This window comes from Stigmatopora argus, chromosome 11 (genome assembly GCF_051989625.1).
Source record: "Stigmatopora argus isolate UIUO_Sarg chromosome 11, RoL_Sarg_1.0, whole genome shotgun sequence".
NCBI lineage: Eukaryota > Metazoa > Chordata > Actinopteri > Syngnathiformes > Syngnathidae > Stigmatopora > Stigmatopora argus.
The window spans coordinates 5804049-5831080 of NC_135397.1; the positions used below are offsets into that span (position 1 = coordinate 5804049).

At 38.4% G+C, this 27032-nt stretch overlaps 1 protein-coding gene across 1 annotated transcript in view; it reads right to left on the bottom strand.

The window, feature by feature from the left end:
• The window catches only part of macrod2 (mono-ADP ribosylhydrolase 2), a 242127-nt gene that overhangs the window by 170802 nt on the left and 44293 nt on the right, over positions 1-27032 (bottom strand). Inside the window, exon 4 of the mRNA XM_077612858.1 lies at positions 20820-20849. Within this exon, the coding sequence (XP_077468984.1) occupies positions 20820-20849 (30 nt within the window). The remainder of the gene's footprint in view (positions 1-20819; positions 20850-27032) is intronic.

Sequence of the window (27032 nt, forward strand, 5' to 3'; positions counted from 1 at the left end):
TCTGAGTGAAACGCCTTAGAAATAGTAGCCTGTATCAGCAAACATGCAATACTTCAGAAGTTAAGACTACTTGTACTGGTGTAAAGACAAAATAGGAAAGACAGAAGGTAGTTGTTTAACATTCCTAGCACTAATTCTCGAGCCAATGTAGATGGTTGTAATGTGACTGAAACGAAACTCAATACTACAATGAGAATACTGACATCAGAATTTTTACCATAACACCTATGATTGTTCTGTGATGATAATTGTATACGGTGGAAAGGATGTGAGGGGCTCAACTTATGACTGTGAGTGGACGTGGTAATATTCATTTTGCTTCTTGCTGAACTGTGCATGTTTGAAAGGCCTCAGGCAGTAAACATTTATGAGGAGTTGCAGTGAACTATTGCTCTATTGGTAGCAATTTCTCAAAGAGGCTGCAACGGAAAATGTGTTTTAAACTTCCAGGTTTATGATCCACAGTCCTCTGTGAATATCTCTACTTCATGTTTGCCTTAATGCCTTTTTAACTTTTGCCCCAGCAGTGACCAGTTTTTGGAACAAAATAGATTATGTAATTTTTCTTTTTAGGGAACCTGCATTCGGATGCTTCATTACAGAAATGAACTAAGTTAACTGACTGGCTTCAAGAGTTAGTTAGTTAGTAAAATATGCACACAAACTAATGAAATGAATAAGTAAACACTGATTAAGAAAGTTGTTTTTTTCCCTCACAAACATGAGTGTTCACTTTAATCTGGTTCATTCGAGTGAGTAATCAAGAAAAAGTGTTGCATGAAAAAGTAAATACCAAAAACACTCCAATCTTGGCAAATTCACTCATGTAAAAATAAAGATCTCCAGTTCCCAAAGAGGCCATTTTTAGTAGCAAAAAAACTAATCAAAATAAAATAGAACATAGAAAAACATTGGGTCTATATATTCTGACACTTAATTGCCAATATTTCTTTTTTACTTAAGAAAAATATTAACAGTGCTATTGCAATTTTACATATACATTTTACATTTACATATACACACACGCATATAGAAATAAATATGGATAAAATGTGGATGTTCTTGCCCATATTTGAACATAATGAGAAACTCACTCTTTTCCTCAAACTTGGAAAAGTCAGTAGGCAAGGTCCTTTAACGTTACACAATTGTTAGGCTTTGAAGAGGCCAAACAAAAACAAAGCTTTGAATAGAACAATACGCTCATGTCTTTCATGGTTTGGAGACAAAGCTACAAGTGGCTGAGCCGAGGATTGCCAGTGTAGAATCTTGTCAAGTGATTTATCTGACTGTGTCCTGACAACTTTGGAGGCAAATCCCCAAGTATGCTATCTATTAAATGAGCTTGTGTCAGCGCGTGGTAGATAAAGCGTCCACAGCTGCCCATTGAAACGTTTTCCTCAGGCCCAGCTGTGACACACAAATCAAAGACTCCGACACTGAAACCAAGCATCACATCACAGCTCACCTTTACATAAAAGCACATAACAAAACCCTTAACAGCCTGCTATTCATTTTTGAGTAAAAACTCATTTTACAAACACTCCCAAAGATGAATTGTTTTGATGAAGCATTTAGTCTTGTAAAGTTGATTTCAAAATTCATTCTACATACTACGTAGGTGAAGGTTATTGTTGAAAACTAGCACTCAAGGTGTCAAATTTCAGTATATTGGCAATAAATTATGATATTCTTAAAATAGTGTAGCAAACTTCAATCCTCACAAATTTGACTTGCTGAACTCATTTATTGATTATTTATCTGTTCGTTTGTTTGCCTGTTGTTGTTATCTGTCCACTTCCCTACTTATTCATGTTGTTGACTACTTATGTATTATTTATAACTTATGTATTGCTATTATTGATTATTTATTTGTTAGTTTTTTGTTGTTGATTGTGTACTTCGTGGTGAAGCCTTAAAGCTCATTATACGACAACAAGTATTCAATTTAATTCAATTTTACCCTGGAAGCTGCGGTAATAAACTCATATGCACAACTTGGTCACAACAAATGGAAAAATCCACAAAGTACTAAAGCTATTCTCTTTTCTGGTTCAACCAATGCAGAGCAGAATAGCTTGGCTTATAACTCAAAGACCTCATTTGAAAGAAGGACGGTCCGTAAGCTTTCCTTGTCACTATGTGTTCCTTAGCAGCAACATGAAACAGCTCTCGCCTCGCCACCCTAGTCCCCACATATTTTGTTGTCCTCCCACCACTTTCCCTTATGTTAGCCTGTGTGGTCTGGGCGCTTTCTTCTAGGCTATAGTTCCACTCTACGATTTGAGAAACCTTACTGCAGAAACAGTGACTAACAAAAATGGGGCTTTTATAATTATACGGAGATGATTCCAGGCATTTCCTGCTGGTCCTTTTAATTAAGTAGATAATTTTTCTCCAGAGGACACCAGCTTTAACATACTTACCGGCTATTTCAAAAGCAGACTTTTGCCCCTCTTTTATATAGCAGTAAAGACCATTTTAGTTAAATCAAGTCGTTGTCTGGTTTTGATGTGTTGAAAAGGACTGAATGTGATAGTAGAAATATATTTCCTTAAAGTAAGGATATTGCAGCATTTTCAATGTTTCCTTTGATTGACTGTAAAGGCAAATTATCCTAACATGGCGACTGTAGGTGAGTCTTAGGGTAAATATTTTATTGAATGTCTCCCACCTATGTGAATGAAAAAGTCCAATAATGAAGCAGACTTCCAATAACTCACCCATTTCACTCCTTGTAATAAAACTGCAATGCACCCAATGCAGCACCCTCGCACAAACTGAATGTAATATTGGGTTAGATGGTGTGAGCGCAATGATAACATCAGGTTCTAAATAGAATTTATTGTGCATTGGATTCAGCTACAATTGCATGTGAGCCAGCACATTTTGTTTTCGGAGAAAGAATATAGCTTGGAGCATATGCTTTTGTTGATTCAAGCTTATAGTCAAAGGTAAGATAAATGATAACTGATTAATCAAAAAATGACACTAATCATCACAGATTTTTGGGGGGAAAAAGCCTGGGTGTACTTTGGACTAGTCACCATCCAATCACAAGGCACATATATAAATAACTGTTCCTGTATGTAGATTATATTTACTCAGCTTCCTTAGCAAAAACACAAACTGTTAATGTAGCAATGCCAACATATTATTCATCATCAAACTGTAAATAGCATTCAATGTGCATGTGTGCATGCCTCGAGGTGAACGGGAAGTCCATAATTATACGACACTATTATGAGAGAGGTAGACTTTCACAACAGCACAGGGAAGTGAGTGGTAATGGTCAAATTCCTTATTATGGCTATGAAGTCATACTATTGCTTACCAACTTTTGCGTGTCATTTCTTCTGTATGCGTCTCTCTCTTTCCATCCATGTATAAGAGCAAATCGGCAAATAGCACAGTGCCAGCATTTGGATTTTTTTTGTGTTATCATTTATATTAGTCCATACTAAATTCTTGTCACGACTCATTGCAGGCAGAGTTGATTATCACTTATGGGGACTCAGTGGAAACCGCCTGACCTTTCTGGAATGATATGTGGACTTACAAATATAGTGAACTATCACCTATGAGAATATCTTCCGTACCTTTTTACTTCAAATGTTTCAGGTCAGCATTATGTCACTGAGGAGGTCCCACTGCAGCAGTGATAAATGTTGAATGAATAACAAGCTACACCCATTCTTATTCTTAGTCTAATGGCTTTTGAAGAGGCCCCTTAAGCAAGTTGTGATCAACTTCTCCAACTTCACACCAAGACAGCATCTATTAAATTCATGTAAGGCATTGTCTGCCAAGCCATACAGAAGACATTAAAAAAACATGGTCATAAGACTGTTTTGCATATCAACGCCAACACTAGTTCACATACACAAATCCTACCAGATAGGCCTAACAATAGAACATTTTAATGACAGTGATGTCTTCATCGAATTGTCTTGGAACTAAGCTGCCAAATATGATCAAGCTTTCATGTAACAAGTAGCAAGTGAGGTCAGCAGGTTGGTTATTGTAAAGACAAAAAGCGCAAAAAAATAAAAGAGAAAAGGCTATTTACTAGTTAATGTGGCATGACTTATTCTCTTCCATTAAAGCGGTTTGTCTGACGTTCATATGAAACTGCTCTTCAAAATTAATGAAAGTGAGTGCAAATACCGGGCTTGGAGCCAGGGATTGTGCCCTGTTTAAGACAGCAGCAGAATGGAAAGCTAGCCAGGTCCGCTCTAGTACTATTTAGCTGGTGGTATTAATCAATCAACCATGTGTACTATTAGAGTGCAATTATTCAAATGATGAAATAAATTTAAATTTTATATTATATTACATTACATACATATATTAAATGCAATTTATTCTGGAAAAAAAACCCTCTTTCACAGTTTGAGAACCAATTGACACTTCATAGAAAGAAAAAATTCTATATTGCCTTCAATGCTGTTTTCAAAACACTTCTGGGGACTCGTTTACTAACAACAGAGGTTGCCTCTTGGTAGATAACAATAACTTGAAAAGGCTGAATATGTCAAAGAAGACTGTGATGTGTTTGAAAGAGCTGCGATATATACCTGACATAATAAAGCTAACACAGCAGGTTCAGGATGACAAGGGAACAACAGCATTGTGTAACCTATTTATCAAATAAATGCAATATTGGAATATATTTGTGACAGGACTGGAGGGCAGGCATAATGAATGTGTTCTCTGAAGTCATTTAGAACAGATAAAAACTAGTTTAGTTTAATTAGATTTTCAAAGGGGTGGGGGTGTTGTCCCAGTTCTCAACGAGAACAGCCTTTGTGAAGTTTCATTTAAAAGCTTGGGTGACTAAATTACATGGTAATTGTGCATTTTAATAAGCTGCAGAAGTTTGAGGCAAAACCAGGCTTGATGAGCTATGCGATACAGCGGGCATCTATATTGCAGACAGGCTTGTTTCACCTCACCATCGTGTAAAGCTATTTTAGGCCAAGTCATTTTCAGCTGTTAACATACCTAACACTACTTTACCTAGCGCTAACCACGTTGATCAACTATGCTTGGACAACACCTGGTTGAGCTTCACACCAATCAGTGAGAACAACTCAAGTCCCAAAGAAAGGCAGACAGATTCGACTACAGATACATTAATTGGATACAACCATAGAAGAGAAAGAATGACCCTTCCGATGACCCTTATCAATGAAGCCGTGCCTGAAGCACAACCTCAGGAATGACCTAGGTGTCAGAGGTTGATCCGGACAACCTCAGCTTAACCCCTGGACACTCTGGGCCACAAGGCCATTTACCATCATTTGAGGTTGTATGTTGAAAGGCTGCTAGCATATGGCTCGCATTTTATCAATTGGATTTGAACTGCTGAAGTAACTGGCATGACTAGTAGATTTGTTTCCTTGCACACAAGGGCATTGTGCAAAACCCAACCGCTAACAAACTGTGCAAGCAAAGATGATAAAAAGACATGAAAATTCGGATAAAACCAACTATTAGGGTGAATTGAAAGGTTATGTCAAGGTAATGATGAGCGTAGATCCACTTTAGTTTACAAAGTATCAATGGCCTTCAAACCATTTTAAGAACAAAACTTCTCTTAATAATGAAAATAAGAAAGGTGCAACATACAGTATGTACAATTGCTGCTCAAAGTGTGCAAAAATATGGCATGATGAGAGGAACAGGCTCCCTTTAACAAGCCATGGCTGTGGCCATTATGTATTGAGGATGCAACACATGCTCCTCTAACAGGAGGCGCTTAAGTGCTTAGACGAGAAGACAAATTGCCTGTATCAATATGCATCCAACATCGCCAAAGAGAAAGGTGATGTTAATTATTTACCGAGGAAGCCTGTTGCTTAAACTGATGAACTGATGAGATACTAAACATGTTGCTGAAAAACAGTGCTTAGTAACTGCTGCACAATTAAAATTAATCCCATACTTCCAAGGTATGACAACCATTTGACAGTCACCACTTTAGCTCACAAAGCTTACAAAATAGTGTAAAGGGTTTAGTATTGCCTCCATTTTTCAGCAAGCGCAAATGTACATTTTTATAGATTTCCTGCTTTTACCGCCAAGGATTGCCATTTTGGTCTACACATTGACTGCTTCTCATCCACTGTGCTGACTTCAAGACGACTTGTAACTAATAGACATTTGCAGAAAACTATCATAAAAAACAAAAGTTTACCACAAAGTGTTTTGTGCTATTGTCAAATCCAGTTATTCATAAGGCCTTTAAGCCTGCGCTATGCTCCTTTAAATTCACTGAATTAAAGATGCGTGTCGTGTATACTTGAAAACATATCTAGTTCAAGTAATCAAAGTGCCAAATTAAGACTATTTATGATTATTTGTAGTATTGTATTATAGAATGTATAGTTGGTTAACCAGACTAAAGTGTAATAAGTTACAAACATGTTTCTGAGAGTACTTTATCAAGCAACCAACAATATCTATAAGCAAAAAGAGGGTGCCATTATGCCGTTTTGTCACAACATTTATAAGCAGCCTTAAGCGGTTATTTGGAGATGAGACAAAATACTATTGTATGGACACTTGCTATGTGACAGCAACAACAGGAACTATTTGCTCAACATTTATTTCAGAGCGCCACCATCTTTAATGGCTGTTAAATTGGAGCGTTTTTGTTGCATTCGACAGACAAGCCCAGAGGTTCCAGCTTGAGAAGGAAAAAAAACACTTGACCTGTTAAGACACATTCATTGGGGTGTCCTTTCCAGGGTAATGGCATTTTGAATAATGCCATTGATAAGCTCAAAGAATGAAATCACACTTCTTTAGTCTATATTTGAAAAAGCCGAAAAAAACTTTGAAAGCGACAAAGCATGTAGCAGGGGGGGGTGGGACTGAAGGTGCAAAACTGAAGCCTACCAAAGTTATATTCGAACAGGCACTGTAGTATGAGATTTTTTTAAAGGTTATTAAAAGTCAAGTTTCTCCAGTGCTGAACTTCAAACTATAACATGCAAGTCAAAAGAAACTTTGAGAAATGAATTTTCCCCCCAACTCCAAAGTAATCCACGTGACATACCAGAGAAGTAATTAAAGCAGGAAAATTCATCCTACATCTCTTCTCACCCTCAGCTGTCAGCAGAAAAAGTGATCCAAGAGATTTTATCTTTTCCTAAACACACCACAGGGAGCTTGGAGAAGACCCTGACCTCAGCCCCTTCTGGCTCCCCAAGCCCTGAGCTGAAATCTCTGGCCAGCTGCAACATTGATCTTCCAGGCTAAAATTTCAAGGGCTGAAAAACAATCTCCCTGTTGGCAAATGGATGGCATCGCACCATAACTCATGGGTCATTAGTTCACGAGAAGCCCGGAGGATTTGTAGAAGTGTGGTCAAGTGTTGGAATGTTGAAGAGATGGACATGTATCAGACCTTTCCTAGAGACATTGGCCCCGTCTCATGACCTGGGGGGGAGGTCACCGTCATACTTGTGACCTCTAACACCTACAAGCTGTGTACATGCTATAAACGGTAATGTAATACATGCAGTCTGTATTGTAGTGTCTCAGCATTAAGAGAGGGATGTAAAACTACCTATTGCTGGAGTTTTGCATTTTTTTTAAATCAAGTTACATCTAGCGCATGTATTTCAAACATTTTGTCCCACATTTATGACAAGGTAAAATTACATCAGTTGAGCAAGTTCACAAAACACACACACAAATAAGCCAATTGAGTCTATTCACGCATATGCTTAGGTAGCCATTGTATACTAAAGGTCAGGACTTTTACCAACCCAAGAGATCTCTTTTGAGGGAGGAAACTGTTAGCGTTAGTGGACATATGTCAAAGTATTATGCGAGTCAATCGGAGTACAAACAAATAGGGATAGAGGTTTTACCCTAACCACACATGCACTGAAAAGGTATACAATGTTGAAAATGGTTGTGTTTACCAGGCTTAAAATGCACCATCGTGTCAAAAGCAATTATACCTTTTAAATATCAGTACACCTCTTATGGAATATTTCCCCCAAATTTTGTCTCTCCATGGTCTCCCTGATCCATCTAAAAGCCTTGTCAGAATGATTACCCTTTCATAGAATGAGTAGACATTATTACATAACATCTCTGCAGTCTAGTTACCAACTTTTGAACAACTACAAAGTTATGAAACACTATTCTTAGCCACACCATCTCCTTGCATGTTATTAAAATCCTTCACAGTATAACACGCAGGACAAAAACCGTAAAGAAAACACATTCCGATTAAAATGTTTTAACTTTATAGGACGATGCACACAGGATAGGTATGTGGTTCTGTCATGTCTTGTGCTAGAGAATTATTGAAACAGTGCAGAATCTAGCCTAGACATACAAAGAAAAGCTTTTTGTGCAATTATTGAGCATGAGTGGGTCTTCCATCTTTGTGAAGGAAACAAGAATGTGGTCAAACCCTTGTCTAAAGGAGGGAATCTATTGTAGTGACATTTTAATGAGTCTCCATGCACCACAGTAAACATTGGATGACAGTAGGATTTAGTTTGCAACAAAGGCTCCAAGCTAGTTACTTCTAAAATTGGATCACATGTTTTGTAGCACTACATTTTTAACAGTTTAACTTCAGTGTGTTATTCATTCTTCAGAGAGTCATTGTTCATCCTAAGGGTTGAACAGACTAGGTGTGTGTGTTTCTATGCTGGCTTTTTTCAGTATTTTCTATATATTCCCCTTTTTTTGCTTCTAGCTTTTTTTGTCCTTTCAAATTTCGATTTGTGCTCTCTGAACAAAATGACAGAGTTCTAGTCGCATGTGCTCTTATCAGCAGTCTCAATCCAGCTGCGAGCGATCCCTTGCTATTTGTTGAATATAAGTGTGATGGTGTGCTTTAGCGGCTCATCTGGGGCTGCACTTTCTCAGCCGGCACTCATATGATTAGATTTCATATCCCAACTGGTTGAAGATAAACTGTATCTCCATTGGCCAGGCCTCTTAAGATCAGGCTGCCTTTATGGAATCTTTCTCAACAGGGATTCATCCAAACTCACCAACACAGAAAAGCATGCTGATGTCAAATTACTAAAATATTCATTGGTAGTAATATTTAGTTTCTCATGGGAACTGATAAATTCTGATTAAAAAGCTTGACCATCATCGAGCTGTACATATAGCAGAGGTGGAAGACAGAGTAAATTGGGAAGAGCTGCTGCGTATATTTATTGTTCACTTCTACTTTAATGGCTCGTGACTGGCTAGCTTTATTAAACTGGGCTTTGAGCACACACATAGCAGCACTAAAACTTCCTGAGAGCTGAGAAGGGATCAATTTGAACTGCCGCCTGTAAGAATTACTGCAAAGTAAATGATATTATCACAGAGTAAGGGCTTGCCAGTGTTAAGGGTTAAAGCGACCATTTAAATTCTTTAATCAACCTTGGTATTAGTGTTATGACAATTACTATAGTATTCTTAATTTAGATTTTTTTTTTCTTGAGGACCAATCAAAGTCTTGACAAATTTGTTAAAATGGCAAATAGTCACAAACAATAAATATTTAGTTACCAAATATATACCATCATTTAATGTAGTCCAATGACCAAAGCAACAAAAGTATAAAGTTGAAAGTAAAATATTTAAAGCAATAACAACAAAGAAGATTAAGTAATAAATAATACTATTTCAACAACAGCAACAATGATTCCGAATCTTAAATTACTGGGGCAGTGTAAAAGCCCGTTAAGCACCCGTTACACCAAAAACTAACATCCTATGAAAATGATTACCTCATCTAAAATATATTTTTAGATAGAATATCGCGCATAACATTCGTCATGCCGTCGAAACCCCCTTTGCTCCCCAGGAACTGCCTACCACAACTTGTATGCATGACATGATGTCATGTTAAGTACATCAATCACACACAAAGCAGCAAAGGTGATAGACTCGTGAGGCTCTGACATTGGTAACACTGCTAAATCATAACTGGTTTGCATGTTTGTTGATCCGACGAAAATTCCAATAGCAAGGAAGGATGTACTAGCTGACAAACAGGAATCTGTTGAACTGACACCATCTCTGACATCTACCAGTCAACTGCCATTGACATATTGGGACCTGCTGATCGGAGTGACCACACATCGACTGTCCGGACCAAGACTTAGTATATGGCAATGAAACACGTAAGACCTGTCAAATCACAGAAACAAAATCTGCCAATCTTTTTACCATGAGAGGGTCAGTGCATACACATTTAAAAATGTATAAATACACGCATGTAGTAACAAGAAAGATGTGGTTGCCCCAACTAGTTATGTTGCAATTATGGGTCATCACTACAAAATAAAAAATTCGATATCTTTCCCTTTTTTTCTTTTTTTAAGAAAGTCTAATGCGAGTTTTAACAACTCCGATCAGGGGGAAAAAAAAAGTCGATCATGTCACCATGTTTTAAAGAGTCTTTTAGAGTACAGTATAGGAAAAATGAGTACTTAGTGGATGAATTCTGAAAAGCAATTTGACGCTATCGTCACATATGGGTACACAATAGTGGGGTGAGGCTTTGTCGGTAGTTGCAGTTTCATTTTGCTAGTATTGACTGTATAGTGCCATTATGAAGTGGCCTTCTAAAACCCTGATGAGTTTGGCAATCAGTTTGTGCAGATCTTTTTTACAATATGTGGAGAAAATGACCCAGTTCATCAAACTGTGAGAGAGACTGAACAGGTCTCTCATGACTGTTATTAGCCTTGATGAAACCACAATCAGCTCAGTATAACGGGGAGCTATTGTGCGTATGCTTTGTGGGTTGAAGGAAGTACGGGGAGCTACAAGAGAATCAACTTTTAAGACTAGCTGGGCCAAGACCACTACACACCAGGACCACCTGTGAAATTTCAAATAAGACATTGTCCCTTCCCATTCAGGACTGATGGAGCACTCAACAACACCCCTGATAGAATTTAGCGGACCCTCATGATATGAGTGCAATCCGTTCCACAACAGAAGCTCATAACCCATACGGACTGAGGACAAAAATATGAAGAAAATCCTTGCTAACAACAAAAAAATACCTTGCGTCATTTTCTAGTTTATTCTCTAAACGGGTTGGAAAACATGATTTGTTAATTTCCTCATGTGCCTACTTAGGTGAATTGCTCTTGATGTGGACATTGCTTTTGATCACTCACAAACCATGTTGCAGTAAGGTCTGCATAGGCACCAAACAGATGGTCATTAAATCATGCGTTTTATTTTACTGGAGCCTTTTACAACCCTGCAAGATCTGTGCGCATTTACTGCTACCATTTACCATGGCTACTGCACATATTAGAATCATGCAAAGGCATTTCCCCCCAAAAAAACCCTAATTAAAGATACTTATTCAGTTTACTACCTCATTTAATACATTATTATATTTTTCGCAATATAAAGTTATGCATTAGAGCATGAAATGTAGTCTGACATCTGTTAACCCTTTGATTGCGCTAGACGCCCGAACCATTTCGATGGGGAGAGACGGGCAGTTAATGGTCAAAAGATGAGTATTTACAGTGAACTCTCCCAGTTTGGCAGACATTGAGTCAAACGCAATTGGCCTCCTGTTGTGTTATTGGGAGCCATGGCCAAAATGCACTAGTGATTATATTCATTGCAGAAAATGCTATACGTTAAAAAGGTAAAATTAAGACCAATCGGCTAAATAAGCATTCTATTACCAGTTTTCTTGATCACAATAACTTCAAAAAAACACATTACGGCTCCAGGAAACACATTAAAACATGTTATAGTATTGTAGTTGCTGTTGCTCCATATTGTTTACTTCTAAATGGTATATCATACTTTGTCATCCACTAGATGTGGTGCAAAAGCTGTGCATTGTTTTGGTGTGACGGATAAAGTTCCTGGCAATTTGTTGTCTGTTCTTCTGGGTGACTGGTGACAATAGGCTCTTTGGGTGCCCGTGGAGTGAAGTGTGAAAGCTGTTTGGCTCCTTGCCCTTGGGGGTCAATGGAGGATCTCAAACATCACTTGTGATGAGTGCTAATTTCACCTTCTCGGCAAACATCAACCTTTTTCTGCAACCTTCAAGCTGTGAAACACAATTTAAAGAGTTGACAGGGGTCGGGGTGACCATGGTGTCTGCGGCCAGTGGGGGGGATGCTTACAAAAAAATGCTACATGCCCTTGTTATTAAGAACGAAACACAATTAAAATTATTCAGAGCTTTTGGGTAGGCTGTTTAAAAAGAAGTGATGCTTAACAGTGATAGCTCCCTTCACTTGGATAAATGTCAAAGAAGGAACTTAGCAGAGAAACATATTTTCTCTTAATTCTATTGTATCAACAGATACCTTTATGATATAACATGTATTCACAAAACCAAATTGCTTTATTTTCAGTTACTACAGAAGACATTAACAATTGCTCTCAGGCAACAAACATTTTGGATGAGGTGTTTCATATGTTGATGACCTGCATCTCACTCATGTGAAAATACTGTAATTTGCAGAGGCAAATGAGAAGACATAACATAAACAGTTTAGCTTTCATGCCACCCACTGGGGCAGACATCTGTTCTCTTCTCGTTTAGTCTATTTATCTCTCTGCCATTTTTCGCACCCCCTTTCCCCACAATCATTTTTCTGACATTCACCTCCAGTTTTCATTGCTCCATGGGATTCTGAGACTCTCCTTAGAGATCGGTCGAGAGAGCACACACTGCAAGAGCACCGTGCTGGTGATAATGAAGTGTCTGGGAAGCAGGGTAGAAGTGGAGTGCTGGGCATCATCCCAAAGGTATAAACACTCATCGCCTTCACAGGAAGGACGTTGGGAGCGTCTTCTTCCTTAGTCTAAGCTCAGTAAACCTGGATTGCAGCTGGCCTTATTTTTTTTTCTTTAAGCAAGCAGCTACGGAGTTCCAACAGTGACTTATCTGCTTCTTGGGAATGCTTCATTTTTCCCCCCCTGTTCCACTCCTGCCTGTTTATGTTGCACAGTCAGTCTAAGAGGAGCAGACAGTAGGAAAGTGAAGATTTTCACCAAGGGAACTGACTGATACAGTAAAGGATTAACAGGAAGGATTGAGTGGAGTATGCTATTCCCCGTGGTCTGACAAAAAAATGACAGCATTCCACTGGAGCATGCTCTGCTCGCCCTTGGCCGAAACCACACTTGTAGGCAAGCGGCCTGTCAGACAGACCTGACTCTATTGCCCCATGAGACTCTGAAGCTCGACAGTGAGTTACACACTGGCAAAAAGCCAGCATTTTAGGTTCATCTCGGCAAGAGGTTTCAAATAAGATCAATGGCTAAGCAAGCAAAATGTCTCTCTAAGAACATTGCATATGTATTATATCTGAAATTCTGATAATTTACTAGTGCAATTTCTGGGAATAAAAATCTGAATTATTATATGCAGGGAGCTTTGTATTCCTGCAATAAACTCAGAAGTTAAGATTTCAATTAACTGATACAATAGTGTAAGTAACATATATATAAATAATGAAGTCAAACTGAATAAAGAGTTTCAACTATGACATCAACTATTTTTGAATGAGTGGTGACCATGTGGCCGAGTTGTCAAAGCTTCATATTAGGTTGTCGTTTTGGTCTTGCACTGTCTGGTAATAATGTGGTGTAGGCTAGAGCCCTGCTAAGAACTGTCCCCATCTGTCAGATCTCATCACTCCAGCCGGCATTGCTCGGGGCAGTGGGACCTAAACTGACCACTGAGTCAACTGACAAGGCAACTCAGCATCCAGATATCCGAGAATAAGACTCATACAGCTGAAGTCCACTTACACACAGACGCTGACAGGCCATCATGCAATCAAATGTGTAGACGATCAAGTTCGCCCTCACACACACAACCGTTTGAAGACACAGTCAAAAAGACAATTAGAGTTAATACACACACACCCATGCATGTAAAAGAAAGCCAAAGCGAGCAAAGGATCAGCCCCCAAAACAGGCCACAATAAATCCAACACAGGAGACAAATGTGCTTTGACACTGGGGCTGGTAATGCTTTGAGTTGTCTAAAATCTTAACAACTGACCCAGAAATAGTGATGCACCGATGAGGTCTGGGGTCCAGGGGCAGTGGAGTGCAATGCGTAGAGGATAAGAACTAAATTGATATTTTCTTGCCTTGTTCACAAGCCCTGTGGCAGTATACACACTGTGCGCACAATGTGCAGTGACAGAATAACGAGGACACTGAAATTGTAGTCTTTCAATGTAGTCTTGAGGATGAATAACTGATTTAAATAAACAGCAATACAGTATTGGATTGCACAATATCAATCTCCTATGTCCCCCGATTGAAGTCAAAGGCCAATCTTTGTTTCCATTTGGGGACCGAAAGAGAGTAGAGTGAGGCTGCAGAGGTCAAACTCTAAGGAAAACAAGCAGCTGCAATACATTTATATCGTGAAGACCCTGCGGGGAGTGGAACACCGAGTGTAATATCACACATTATTCACTAAATTTTGGAGAAAAGTCTAACACAAGGCTTGCTCTGTTCTTGCAGCATTCCGATAGTTAACCTTTTATAGGAAAATAACTTGACTCATTGGATGCCATTGACAGTACTAGACATCCAATTGATTTTGCCTGGGAGAGATGAACTGTGCTAATTAAATCTGATTTCTTTATTTTGGTAGCTGTTCGCTGAGCTCGTGTGGGTCAATTTAGTTAGTGTACTAGAAAAATGCAACAACAAAGGTTAGTGCTAGAAAAATAACATGCGACTATGATGTGTTAATGTTTTTAACTTTTTGAGTTTTTTCGTTATTATTGCTCCTCTCTACATATAAAAAATATAATACAATAATTATTAAGAATTTAAAACCACATGCATATTAAAACGGTACCCTACCAAAAAAAAAAAGAAAATCTCAACTTGCTAGTTGTATTAGTGTCCTGTCTCAAGCTTGAAAAACACTGGTCTAGTTACACTAAAAATAATTGAATTTTCAAAAATGGCAGCTCAGGTTGCCAGAATTGTACAGGTACAAAAACATATTGACATCAATCTACATACAGTAAAGAGAAGAAGAAAAAAAGCTCAACTGTTGAATAACGCATTTACGTCACTGAAATCTCTTTCCCGTTACATCTGTCTACCCTAACTGGTAGTTGAACCTGTGGCAGTCACTATGCAGCCGACTGTCTCTGCCTCGTGACTGAATATTAAAAAGCCTGTCCATGCAGACTTTGCATGTGGCACAAATCTGGTTACAACAGCAGCAACCAAGGCTCGACGTGGTATAAAATGCTGATATATATTGCCATTTAAGTTTGTTCCTTTTCCTCACGTGCAGTACAGTGCCAGAGATCAAGCATTGTCGTCAACCAGCTTAAGACATGACTGCCAGAGGCATCGGCCAGCAGCGTGATTTATACATGGGGACAGAGATGAATGATTCATAGGCAGTGAGAGCGCTACCAAGACACATGGCAGATGTGTTTTCCTGTTGTTTGCTGATACACACCTTCTCATAAATCCAGTGGAACAGTCTCAGAAGCTTACGTTTCCAAAACTGGTCTTTTTATTTATTTTTTTAACCTTCATTCACGATTGCAAGCATCAACCGTGGCCTTTTGTTGTTTTTTAATCTAGTGTTCTCTAGCTTGCTCCTCATTTTTCTACTATCATATAATGATTTGAAATATGGAACCCATATTTTTTTTTATTAAAATGAATGGTCCGATCGTTCCACATCAATTAATCTATTCATCACTGCAGGTAGGAGGAGGGGGCAGTGGAAACAAAGAAGTAGGTGGGTGGGAAAGAACAGTCCACAAAAATGGAATTTGCAACTCTACTCGGGTACCTAAAAGTACACTTCAGATAATGGGCTTGCTCACAACTACATGTCATTAAAGGAGTAACCTTTTTCAAATTTAATTAACAATTGAGCAAACTTTAGGGTGTTGGTATGTAGAGGCTGAGGGTGAATTAGATATGAGCAAACATAGTATGTTGTTTTGTCCTCAACAAATACACTATACAGTGAAAATGATATCCAAGCCCTTTCATTATGTCACACCAAGAAATGTGGGCTAAAATTTTGATATGAAAAATGATTTAATACTACTAATCAATTTTCCACAGCAAATAAATAAATAAAAATGCAACCTTGTTAGCTCAACAACAACAAAATGCACCCTTAGAGAAAATATTGTACTTGATCATTTGACTGAGCAACATTACTGTAAGCAATGCTTAATGTTGTGCATTTATCGCATCCCATAATGATTGATTAAATCTCCCTGAGCAGCTGCCTGACTTTGAAAAAACATAAAACGTGAGCACAGAAACTTTTTTAGCATAGATATAAGGTTTATTCCAATCAGGGTCTAACTAAGGGCTTACTAAATAGGAGGAGATAAGCATGTCCCCAAAGCATTACGCTGAGTGAGGAATCTTAACATATCATTTATCATGTTACATTATGTAGGCTACTCCATGGGGAAAACACACAATCTTTGTCATGAGCTATGCTAATGGCTGTTACTACCATCTGTGAACTAAGGCCCATCAGTCAAGCATAGTGTGCAATCGATGAGGGACCAGAATAATGTCATCTCTGAGTGATTAATCATTGAGGGAGGTCCTGAGCTCCCAGAAAGCTAGTGGGGTGTTGTTGGGGTACAGGCCAGCCCGGCCAAATGGTCAACATCATCTCTAATCTCGACCCGCCCGACCCAACCTAACAACAAACAGTGTGGCCTGGTCTCTGCCAATCTCCACAGTAAACAGGTTTCTGGCGACACTTGAGCGAGGATAATGGTTCACCTGGAGGTGACGTCAAAAGAAAACAGACCTTTTTGCATAGTGCATGGAGACAGATATGCACAACAAAGCAAATGGAGAGCATTTATAAAGGATTATCTGAACGTGGCCAAAATTGGAAACAATTTCTGTTTTAAGCAAAATCTTACACACAGTTGCAGGATGAACTCCTGCAGCTATTATTGAGAATTGTCAAAATTGCAAACCTAGTAGGAATTCAGGACCTAAAAATGCATTGATGCTTCCCTTATTCTCCCCTATAAATAATTCTTTCAAGGACCCACTACACAGAAGAGAAGGTATTGAAATTAAATTATTCATCAATACACATTGGTGTGGTCCCGATCCGATACTTAGTCGCAGTATCACTGCTAGCTAGATTTGGTCATTTTGTGAGTATTGGGCAATATTGGATTTAGTCATAAGAAAGATTTTAAATAAAAAGGATATATGTAATACTGGTAGCATAATTTCTAACAATAGTCTTGTTTGGGCTCCTTGTTTTCGTGACTGAATGTGTGCAGTAAACATACATTTAAATAAGAATTAAAAATAACGTCTGAAAATTTTTACTGAGTATTTTTCTCCAAACAACTGGCTGTGCAAATACTTCTACAAGGAAGGGGCGTTAGAATTTTGATATAGCTAAAGAAGAGGACGACAGTAAAGGCAGCAAAGCCATCTACAAACCGAGAAACATCAACAATAATTAATCCAGCGATGTGTTTGCATACTCACACCAATGAAGAGAACCTAAGGGCATGCAGTGCTACAGTCGGTGTTACGCAAGCATTAGATAAGGCTGGTTAATTCAGTGAACTTTGGCCAGAAATAGGAACGACGAAAAAAGCACAGACTTGCTCCATTGCTTGGGTGAAGGTGAGCAAGGAGCCCCTAGAAATGCAATTTGTTTGTGTGGTCTAGTCAAAGCTTATTGCTAAATGGATAACAATTGTGCTGAGAATGATAAAGAGGCAACCCCCATTTTCTAAACGGAGACATCAAAAAAAGAGGGAAAGCTCCCGCTTGCTGGCTGCACATGGCATCATAACAAGGCTCCCAAAACAAAGTTATGTTCCCTTTGATACACTGCAGTGGCAGTGTGATGGACAACAGGATGTGTACATTCGCAACCAGCATTTAGCCACACCGTGCCACACATTACAAGATCAACTTAGTAGCATTCATAATTATCATCTATTCACAAAGGCCTCATTTAGTGTGCTATTATCAGAGATCATTGTTATTTCCCCTCCATGTATGCACGAAATCCCAGTGAGACCAATATGTCTAATGCAGATAACAGGGCTATTTTCGTTAACTCCATTGTATCCATAAAAGTGAAACTATGCAGCCCACAGAGAATTCCCATTAGTGATTTCATCAGATTAAACCAAGCACTGGAGCATAACAGATCGTACTGTATTTCTTGTTATTTTGTCTTGATTAGTTAAACAACAATTATTACGACCACGACAAAAAAAAGTTTCCACCTAAAGTCTCACTTACTTATAATGAACATTACTCAATGACATAACTAATCTTTTTAAAATAGTTTTAATGATAAAAAATAGACATTCGGCCTATAAAAGTTTATCTAAATTTTTTCACATGGAGTGAGGTTTGTTGTTAGTTTTGGTAAAGTGGTGTTAGTGGGAGGCCAGGATCCTAATCTGTGGGAACTAAATAAGGCTCTGCTGCATGAGTCCAAACATGATGAATCATCCTGTTGTGAAAGTTCTCCTCTGCAAAGCCCTGAGAGGACAGCTGGGTGATAAGAGAGGTATGAGAGCATATCCCCTCTGCACATCGATCCTTTCTACCAACCACCTAGGGAGAAGGTATTCTCACGCCAAGCCACAGATAAAGGTATAGGGAGGGCCCGGGTGAGAAGGGTTTGCAGCTTCAGCAGCCACCTCACGGTGATAAAGACACGAGAGCTTGTTTGCTTAATCACGGTCATCGTTCTTTTTAAAGTCGGAAAACTGTCCTTGATTGGAAGCATCCATTTTGTTTGCTTTCTCAAAAGTAAAAACCCCATGCTTAAATGGAAAAAAAAAAACTCTCCTTTATTTATTGGCCTTGTTTTTGCTTTTTTTTTCCATAAGAACACATTAAATGATTGGAAAGATGTTTTAAACAAAGAGCCACTCAAAGCAATTAGAATTAATAAGCATAGATGAGGGTAAGTGTCTTGCCATCACTGTTGTTGAGTATGCACTCTGAATGTCAAAAGCATCTCCTTGGCATATTGAGGATTGGGGGAAAAAAAATCAAAGTCAGGGCTTTTATTTATTTAAAGACGCTTTAGTGGGAACTCGGGGTTTGTGATCGTGGGCTGAGGTGTGATTCCAGATCTTGGGCAAAGCAATAGCAGATATAAATTCTACTATATTGTGGCATGTCCTGAGATTGAACTTTAAAGCAACCCATCTCATATCATATTGTTTCAATTTGGGGTGTATTAAATCAATAGCGAGTTGGGCCGAAAACAGACAATCTGGTGAAGTGCATATCACACTTGGAGAACTTGGCTAGATTATGAAGATGCAGCATAACCTCTGATCTCAATCACTGAACTTCTTGGCTAAGAGCACTTACGCGTTGATACAGGGTAGGAGGGTGTTCTGCTAAGAAGCTTCAGCTGTAAGAATACAGTCTTACCCACCAGATCATAAGAGCCACTCCAGGTAGAGTGATTAGATGCCAATGAGATTTCATCAGCACAGTGTGCACTCAAAACGACACTGTGCTGCTCGACAGGTAACTGTCCCTTCCTTCTTAATGATACATTTTTATTGCAGATAGCTTGAGAACGTGGGCACGTAGTGGATTCCAGAAATTAATCCAGGCAAACAACCATGGACAAAAAACATGGATTATTATTCATGCATTCTCTCAGCCAACTATGTGCAGCAGGTGTTGTGCCAGCAAAGTTGTCAGCCAATCGCAGGGCACAAGGTGAGAGGCAAACATTCCTGCTCGCACTTATAACAAAGGACAATTAAGTGTGTTCAACCATCTAGGCAGTTTTTTTTTTTTTTTTTTTTTTTTGGGGGGGGGGTGAGAGGAAACCAGAGCACCCGGAGAAAACCCACAGAAGATGTTTGGAACCCACAATCTCAGAACAGAAAGGCAGACATGGTAGCCACTCATTCATCGAGGTGCAATGGATTACTACTACTGTGTAAATGTTTATTTTCAGACACAAAAAGTACTACTTAATATCTAACTAGGCGCTTTCATCACGCTGTGGGTGGGAAATGATTATTCCAATCATGTCACTGACAAAGTTAAATTTCAGGAAAAGAAAAGAGGTTTGGGCAGCAGCATTCCAGCTTTCGCCCCATTATTCCAACACCACGGTTGGCTGCTCAAGATTTCCTTCGCTGCTTTGATGATAATGTGCTTCGGCAGGCCAGTAAAGTAATGACCATCTCTCAGTGTGGCACAATGCAAGGTTGCGCTGTACTTCACGCTCATGTTTTCAATGTGAGATTCAGTCACGTTCAACACGGACACTTGATGAACATACATTGAACAGCCTTTGAAGTGAAATACTTGACTTGTTTAGCTTGAGAACGGATAAAGACTACTAATGGCCATTAAATAGTGAAATGTTGAGAAAGTGTTAAGATTATTTTTCACTCTTTCAACCCAAACAAACGGTGCATTCAATTGGTAATCTGGTCTGGAGCTCACAGCGCTGAGGTTTTACCCCGTACTCAATGAACATTTTTGATTGACAGGTGAAGGGTGAGCAGGGCAAGTGTTTTAGGCGAATGTAGGGCACACACCCACATCTTTTGAGAACCTAGAGGAAGTCTCAATTTTTTATGATTTTGGTGTCTCAATTTAAATACTGGCACTTAGCGATTTTTTGTATGTATTCAAAATTGGCATTCTTGTTAAGAACATTTTCTTGATGGTGTGTCAAATTTATAAGACATTGTAATTTCCACTTTAGAAGGACTTTTAAGCCTTTACACCTAAAAGCCGCAAAAAACAATGGGCAAAATGTAAAGATTTTCACTTACCACCCCCTCCTCCGAGTAGACTTGAATTTGCTGAAAAGAGAGGAAAAAAATGTCAGAGCTAATGGGAAATGAGTACTAGACATAGCTGTATTTTTGCCATCCAAAATATGTTTCATAAGCCTGGTGGAAGAACATGGCAGGCCAACGTGGGCTTCTCTACCACCAGGCTTTGTTTGTACATTTTCTAGTGGAAACCCTGTGAAAAACAATCAAATTGCGTAATCCAACGACAAAGTACACTCATTTTAAGATATAATCCTTAGGGGAAGGTTATATTATAACAGTGCAGTTGAATCAATGAAAAGTGCCCGGCGGTGCGGGAATGTTATGTCCATCTCTGTAAAATATACAATATACATCTGAAATTTTGAGTTGTTATGGAAACAAGTCATTAAAATGGATAGACACAAATATGATGGTGAATAAACATAACCTCTCTTGATGATGCACTTTATGTAAAAGCAACCAGTTGGACATAAGCTAAGTGAAGTCCATTCCTGAACATGCTTGATGTGTGTTGGTTCACATTAAAGACAGACAATGGCAGTAATTTAAGTGGCGATTGTATCATACATCAATTAACCTATTTTGGTTTTACCCTGTCAGAGATCCGTTCCACATGAAAAGGAGAAAGATTAGAAGGAGGAGTTGTTGAGAATACATCAGTTAATTTGGGTTTTAAAGAAAGTAGGAAGTTAGTGTTTGAAGTCCAGTTCAGACGACGGGTAATGGAACATTCATACAAAAAAATATTCATCTAATGATCTTCTGCTCCAGCTAGATCATTAGCAGTCAAAAGTAGTCCAGTTAATGCTTATTATTTTGAAAGAAAAAGAAAATCAGAGGGCAAGCAACAGATAATGAACATGTAATGTCAGGGAAAGTAGTAGTACAATTGCAGCACAGACACGGGGACTTATGGCGCTTCCACAACTTTCCGTGGCACCATCATGGCTTTGCATTGTTGTCACTGAGCAGCTCGCATGCGTGGGAAGAGGGACAAAGAGAAGCTCCCCCGCTGCAGAATTTGGTTCATCAAAGGGCTGTTGTAGGTTTTTTTTTTCTCCTGTGTGCATATACTGTAGGTGCACAACGTACTAGACAAATCCAGAGAAAGATATTCAAATAATTTGCTGTCATGTTAACAATGGTATTTTTCGGTGGAGGTTGATGTATACCTTTTGATTGTCAAGGCCTCATCAAACAAGTGTGTCATTGACAGCTCAAGACATCCAATCCATTTTGACTGGGAGAGGCAGAAAGTGAATACTACTATTAGCCCTCCTTGTCAAAATGGATTAGACGAGTAGGACCGTCGATAGCACTGAAACATGAGCATTCACAGCCAATTCCCCCATTTGAAATGAATTGGGCATCTATTGTAGTCATGGCAAAGCAATGAACAAACAGTAAATATTTTTCTCAAGAAAATATGTCCTATTTAGGTATTCAAATAAAATAGAAAACTGTAATTTCATATTTAAAAGGTTTATTTTATGTTTTGTTGGAAAAACCAAAATGGGAATTTAGAGTTAAATGTTATTTGCTATTGATACTTATTAAACATCTCTGGAATGTTATTTGGGTAGTCATCAGAGTGTAATTCTGCTTTTATTCATTTTTATTTTAAATTAATATGTACTTTTTTTCATTCATAGAAAATAAGATAATAATTAAAATGTCAACTTACATCTATGGAAAGTGATTAAAACATTCACAGAATCATAACTGAGACCTGCACATTCTGGATCATTGAGGCCACAGACATTTGTTTTTAAATACCACAAATAGTCACTTGTCCAATAAAGTATTGAGCGTAAGAGTAGCATTAGTAGCATTGTCTGATTGCAACTCAACGATTAGGTACACAACAAAAGCTACCATCAGTGCTCACCTAAAAACAAGCCGATGTAAAGCTCTTTTTTATTTATTTATTCATTTATTTTTAAGTCTATCATGTCACCTGGGGAGGCTTTTTTGCATGATCTTTTAAAACACTGGGGTTTAATTACTTGACATTATGGAAATGCATACCAGAGGGAGTCGCTTCATTTACCCCATACCTAATCAGGGAGTGAATATGTGATTTTTAATCAGTCTGACAAATCTTGAAAATTAGTGTTGGAGACAGGTTCATTCATAGTTTTAAGGAGTGTTTTTTTAATTTATTTTTTTATCCATGTAACGTGACTTTGCATTGTAGATACTGTTTGGCAACCATCCCATCTCTTATGGGTGGAATAAATATGAAAGCAGCAAGGTAGGGAGGTAAAAAATGTGTGTTTTCATTTCCTGTCTCCCCCATTTCCTCCCTTTTTATTGTCAGAATGTCATGAAATGCATTTTGGCTGTTTATCTGTAAGCTAGCGGTGGCATGTATGACTACAAAATATCTGGAGCCTGAATAACACTTATAAAAGAATATTCTCAAAGAACAAATAGGGAATAGGACAAAGGTGGGGGGAGACAGCTGGGTGAGAGGAACCCAGGGGCCAACTTGGTTATTCTGGCAAACAGATGTGGAAGAAGATTTAATAGCCGGGCTTCCGTAAAATTGCTGTGCTGTTCATTTTGAACATTCTGGAGAAGTGGATGAAATTGTTTAATTTAAACATTGACTGTGTTTTATCAAACCTGAGATAGATTATTGTGGCTAATAGAGACTTTTGAATATCAGGTCTGAAAAACTTTAGCAAACTGTGTATTGACGACTGTGTTATGGTACTGAAGAGGTTGGTCAGGCGAAATGAGAAGCGACATGAATAAAATATCGTTTTCACTTGTGTAAATGATCTTGAAAGGTGAGAAACAAAAATTGTCCTAATATATTGTCTACTAAGCAAAGCCATTTTGCATCTTTTGAATGAGCGTTGGGCAGATGGTCAAAAGAAGCAGTCATGCCTTTTTGTCTATAAAAAAATGCTGTCAACTCTGCCTTTTCTTGCATCTGGGTACTTCAGTTCACTGTGACATTGGTACTGGGCTTTTCAAAAGCATTCCTTTTCTTTGAGTGTTCTGTCCCGGGTTTTTAACACCATTTTATATTAAGGGACACTCTGTGCCAGTTAAATCAACAAAATGTGGCTTTTATGCTGTTGCTAGATCTTTAAAAAGACAGTGACGTTTATATTTTCTATAGTACTGTCATCTAAGGGTTAACCTCTTTTATAAGCACTTCCAATTCCATCCCTTCAAACATCATTTCACGGTAATGGCTCTACTAAATTTTCACCCGTATAAATGAAAGTTACTTTAAGACAAAAAAACCCATTTGAAAATGATGGTCCCCACCACATTTACACCTGTTGGTGACGGCACACACACCATCTCTCAGCACGGAGAAGAAATATCTTAACAGATCTCAACACAATATTTGTAGCTTAATTTTGCGCAATCTGTCAGTGTGTGTGTCCAGTTCTTTGAACTTTATTAAATCAAGTCCTTAATGTTTTGTGCACTAAAAGTTGTGTTCCTTATTCACTAAGACCTTGCATTGAGGTACTTCAATTATCCTGAGTGAAAATTAAATCAGAAATCCATATTTGGCTGTATTAACCGCATGAAGTACATTTTATGGAGAATCGAGTAATAATAAATAGCTCTCAATGGATTTGATACATTGTATGGGTTTAGATACTCTAGCATGCATAGAACCAATGCATTTCTATATTTTGGGAAGTACTAAAAGAAAGCTAATAATTGGTTTATTTCTATATCTATATCACAAAGCACCGCTAATAAAATTAGTTTTATAGATTCACTCCCACTGACAGCAATAGACATTAAATCCAATTGAACAAGGATGCCTGGCACTGAACCACCATTTGTCAATAAATTTGATTGCTGCCAGCCCCTCTTAGTGCAACTGTCTATTACCAAAAATGGCAGCCAATGAAGTAATGGTGGAAAAGAGTTTCCATTATTTATCAGTATCGGACATTAGAATTATTGTTTTCAACTCTAGCAAATGAATTTTGCACAGTCACACTAGTATTGCAGTCAATGAGTTAATGTTTAATATGTTTTCTGCTCCTTAAAGATAGCTGTCATTCGACAAAATTAGACCATATTGCCACTCTTAGCTTTATTCATTCAAATATGTATACATACAAAGATATGTGGTGACTTGACCCAATGGTAATCACCATGTGTGCCATAAATCTCAATGGATGGGCTCCCTGGAGTTGACAGGTCATTAGTAACTTCTTGTCTACAACATTGGTCTAACTCATCTACCACATGCCTTCCAGGTCACTGTGGAAACACCCACTTCCTGTCCGTCTTTTGAACTCCCAATCGCCACAACATTCTCACACACCCCAAAACCAATGGTCACAAAGAGAGTAAAACTGCCTGTAATTTCCATAGTGATGAAAATATTGATTACAGAGCCGGAAGGTATGACAGCCCCTTTATGAATTGTGGCACTGCATCAAGATTCTCGCCCTCCACTGTTATTCTCTACTCTCAGTCTGTGTGTATCCTTGTAAAGGATATACGCACTGCATTGTATTACAGTGTATAAGAAAAAAGGCATGCTTTGGCTTCCTTGCTTCGCGTTATCGGCACAGTTCTCGATCATGGAGCTAAATGGAAAGTAGTGGTGCACAACCACAAAACCTCAAGGTAGTAAACAGATCTACTGTCTGGCCTCTGCTTCTAGCCACATTAGCTGAACCTTGACTTAATTGAATACTGCTGCAGATGTCATCATACTTAACCAGCCTCTCATGAGTTCCCTTAAAGGGAAAGCCAACATCTCGTCCATTCCAGGAGAAAGGAAATAACATAAGAAAGTGAAAAACACAGAACTTAAAAGAAGAGAAAGATGTAAATAATATCAGAAAGGCGGATAAAAGTGAAGGACAGCTACTATGAATGTGCCTTTTAACCCTTTAATATTAGTTATGTCTTCATTACTGACACATATTACAACTACACAACAAACTGTATATACAGAAGAAGCATGGACACGGAGACAAATCTGGTTGAATTAATCTGACCCCCGAGAATATTTTAGCGGTTCCCCTTGTTGTGATTTGATGTCCAAAATGTCAGCCCAAAACATTGATGTTCCAAGAGTTAGTCAAGCTTTTGGCTAACTGTATTTGTGTGAAGAATACATAGACACACACTTGTTTCCACTTCAACGACCTTCCTAACAAGCACTGCCACTAGGCCTATGCACACATGCAATCGCATGCCATACCAGCATTAACGCAGATGCACGGAAGTTTGAAGCAGCTCCACTGGAAATATTCGAGTATGGATTTGATTTCTACAGCAGCCCATCACATGCCTTTCTTTTGAATCGTGTTATTTTAAAACTGTAGTGTTCCTCAGTGATGCTTTTATTCCTCGTTAAAATTGCAAATACATATGAGAAATGCACCAGTTGTGGAATGAAGGAGAAGAGGCAGCGGTGGTATTTCTTATTTGTGGTGCATTAAAAATACATGCCGCACCACACCAAGCATGCTGTCTTGCCTGATTATAGTGATTTTTTTTTTTGTTCTTTACAACTTCAAGTAATCCCAGTGAAGCCCAACAGAGTCAGACAAATTCGGGGGTGGCACTATTTTAGCCGCACACGCTCTAACACCGACAAAGACAAGTTTGTGAAATGATGCAACTGTGGCATAACTGCGCATGATTTTTAAAGCATTATCAAGACACCACTTGAATATTTTATGTTAAAAAAAAGCTCAAATGATGGTATACTATATACAGAAGCAACACATTGACATGCTTGGCAATTCACAAGGATTATGATTGCATTCATATTTGATAATGGTGAACTGTGCCTTGCTTGAATAGATGTACACTTATTTTTCTGGAGATAAATATGGTACACGGTCGATTAGTCGCCGGTCTTTTGGTCGCCCGGAAGGTAAGTGATAAAGACGGCGACCAAAAGACCGGCGAACAAAAGATGGCGACCAAAAGACCGGCGACCAATAGACAGCACATGGATAAATTTAGTCACTAAATTTTTAAGTTTTACTTTTTTTAATCCCCACACCTATTACTATGTGTCACCTTTGAATAATGTAGTGCTGTTCCCCACCTCCCCAAAAATGCAATTCCTTCACTTATAAACTGTTATATTTGGTTATCATTTAGAATTGTCAGGTTTTAAGAGGCTTACTCTAATCCGTTTTGAAGCCCTCCAAGTCTCCTTTATGATTAAAGGCTATGTAAATACACTTGACA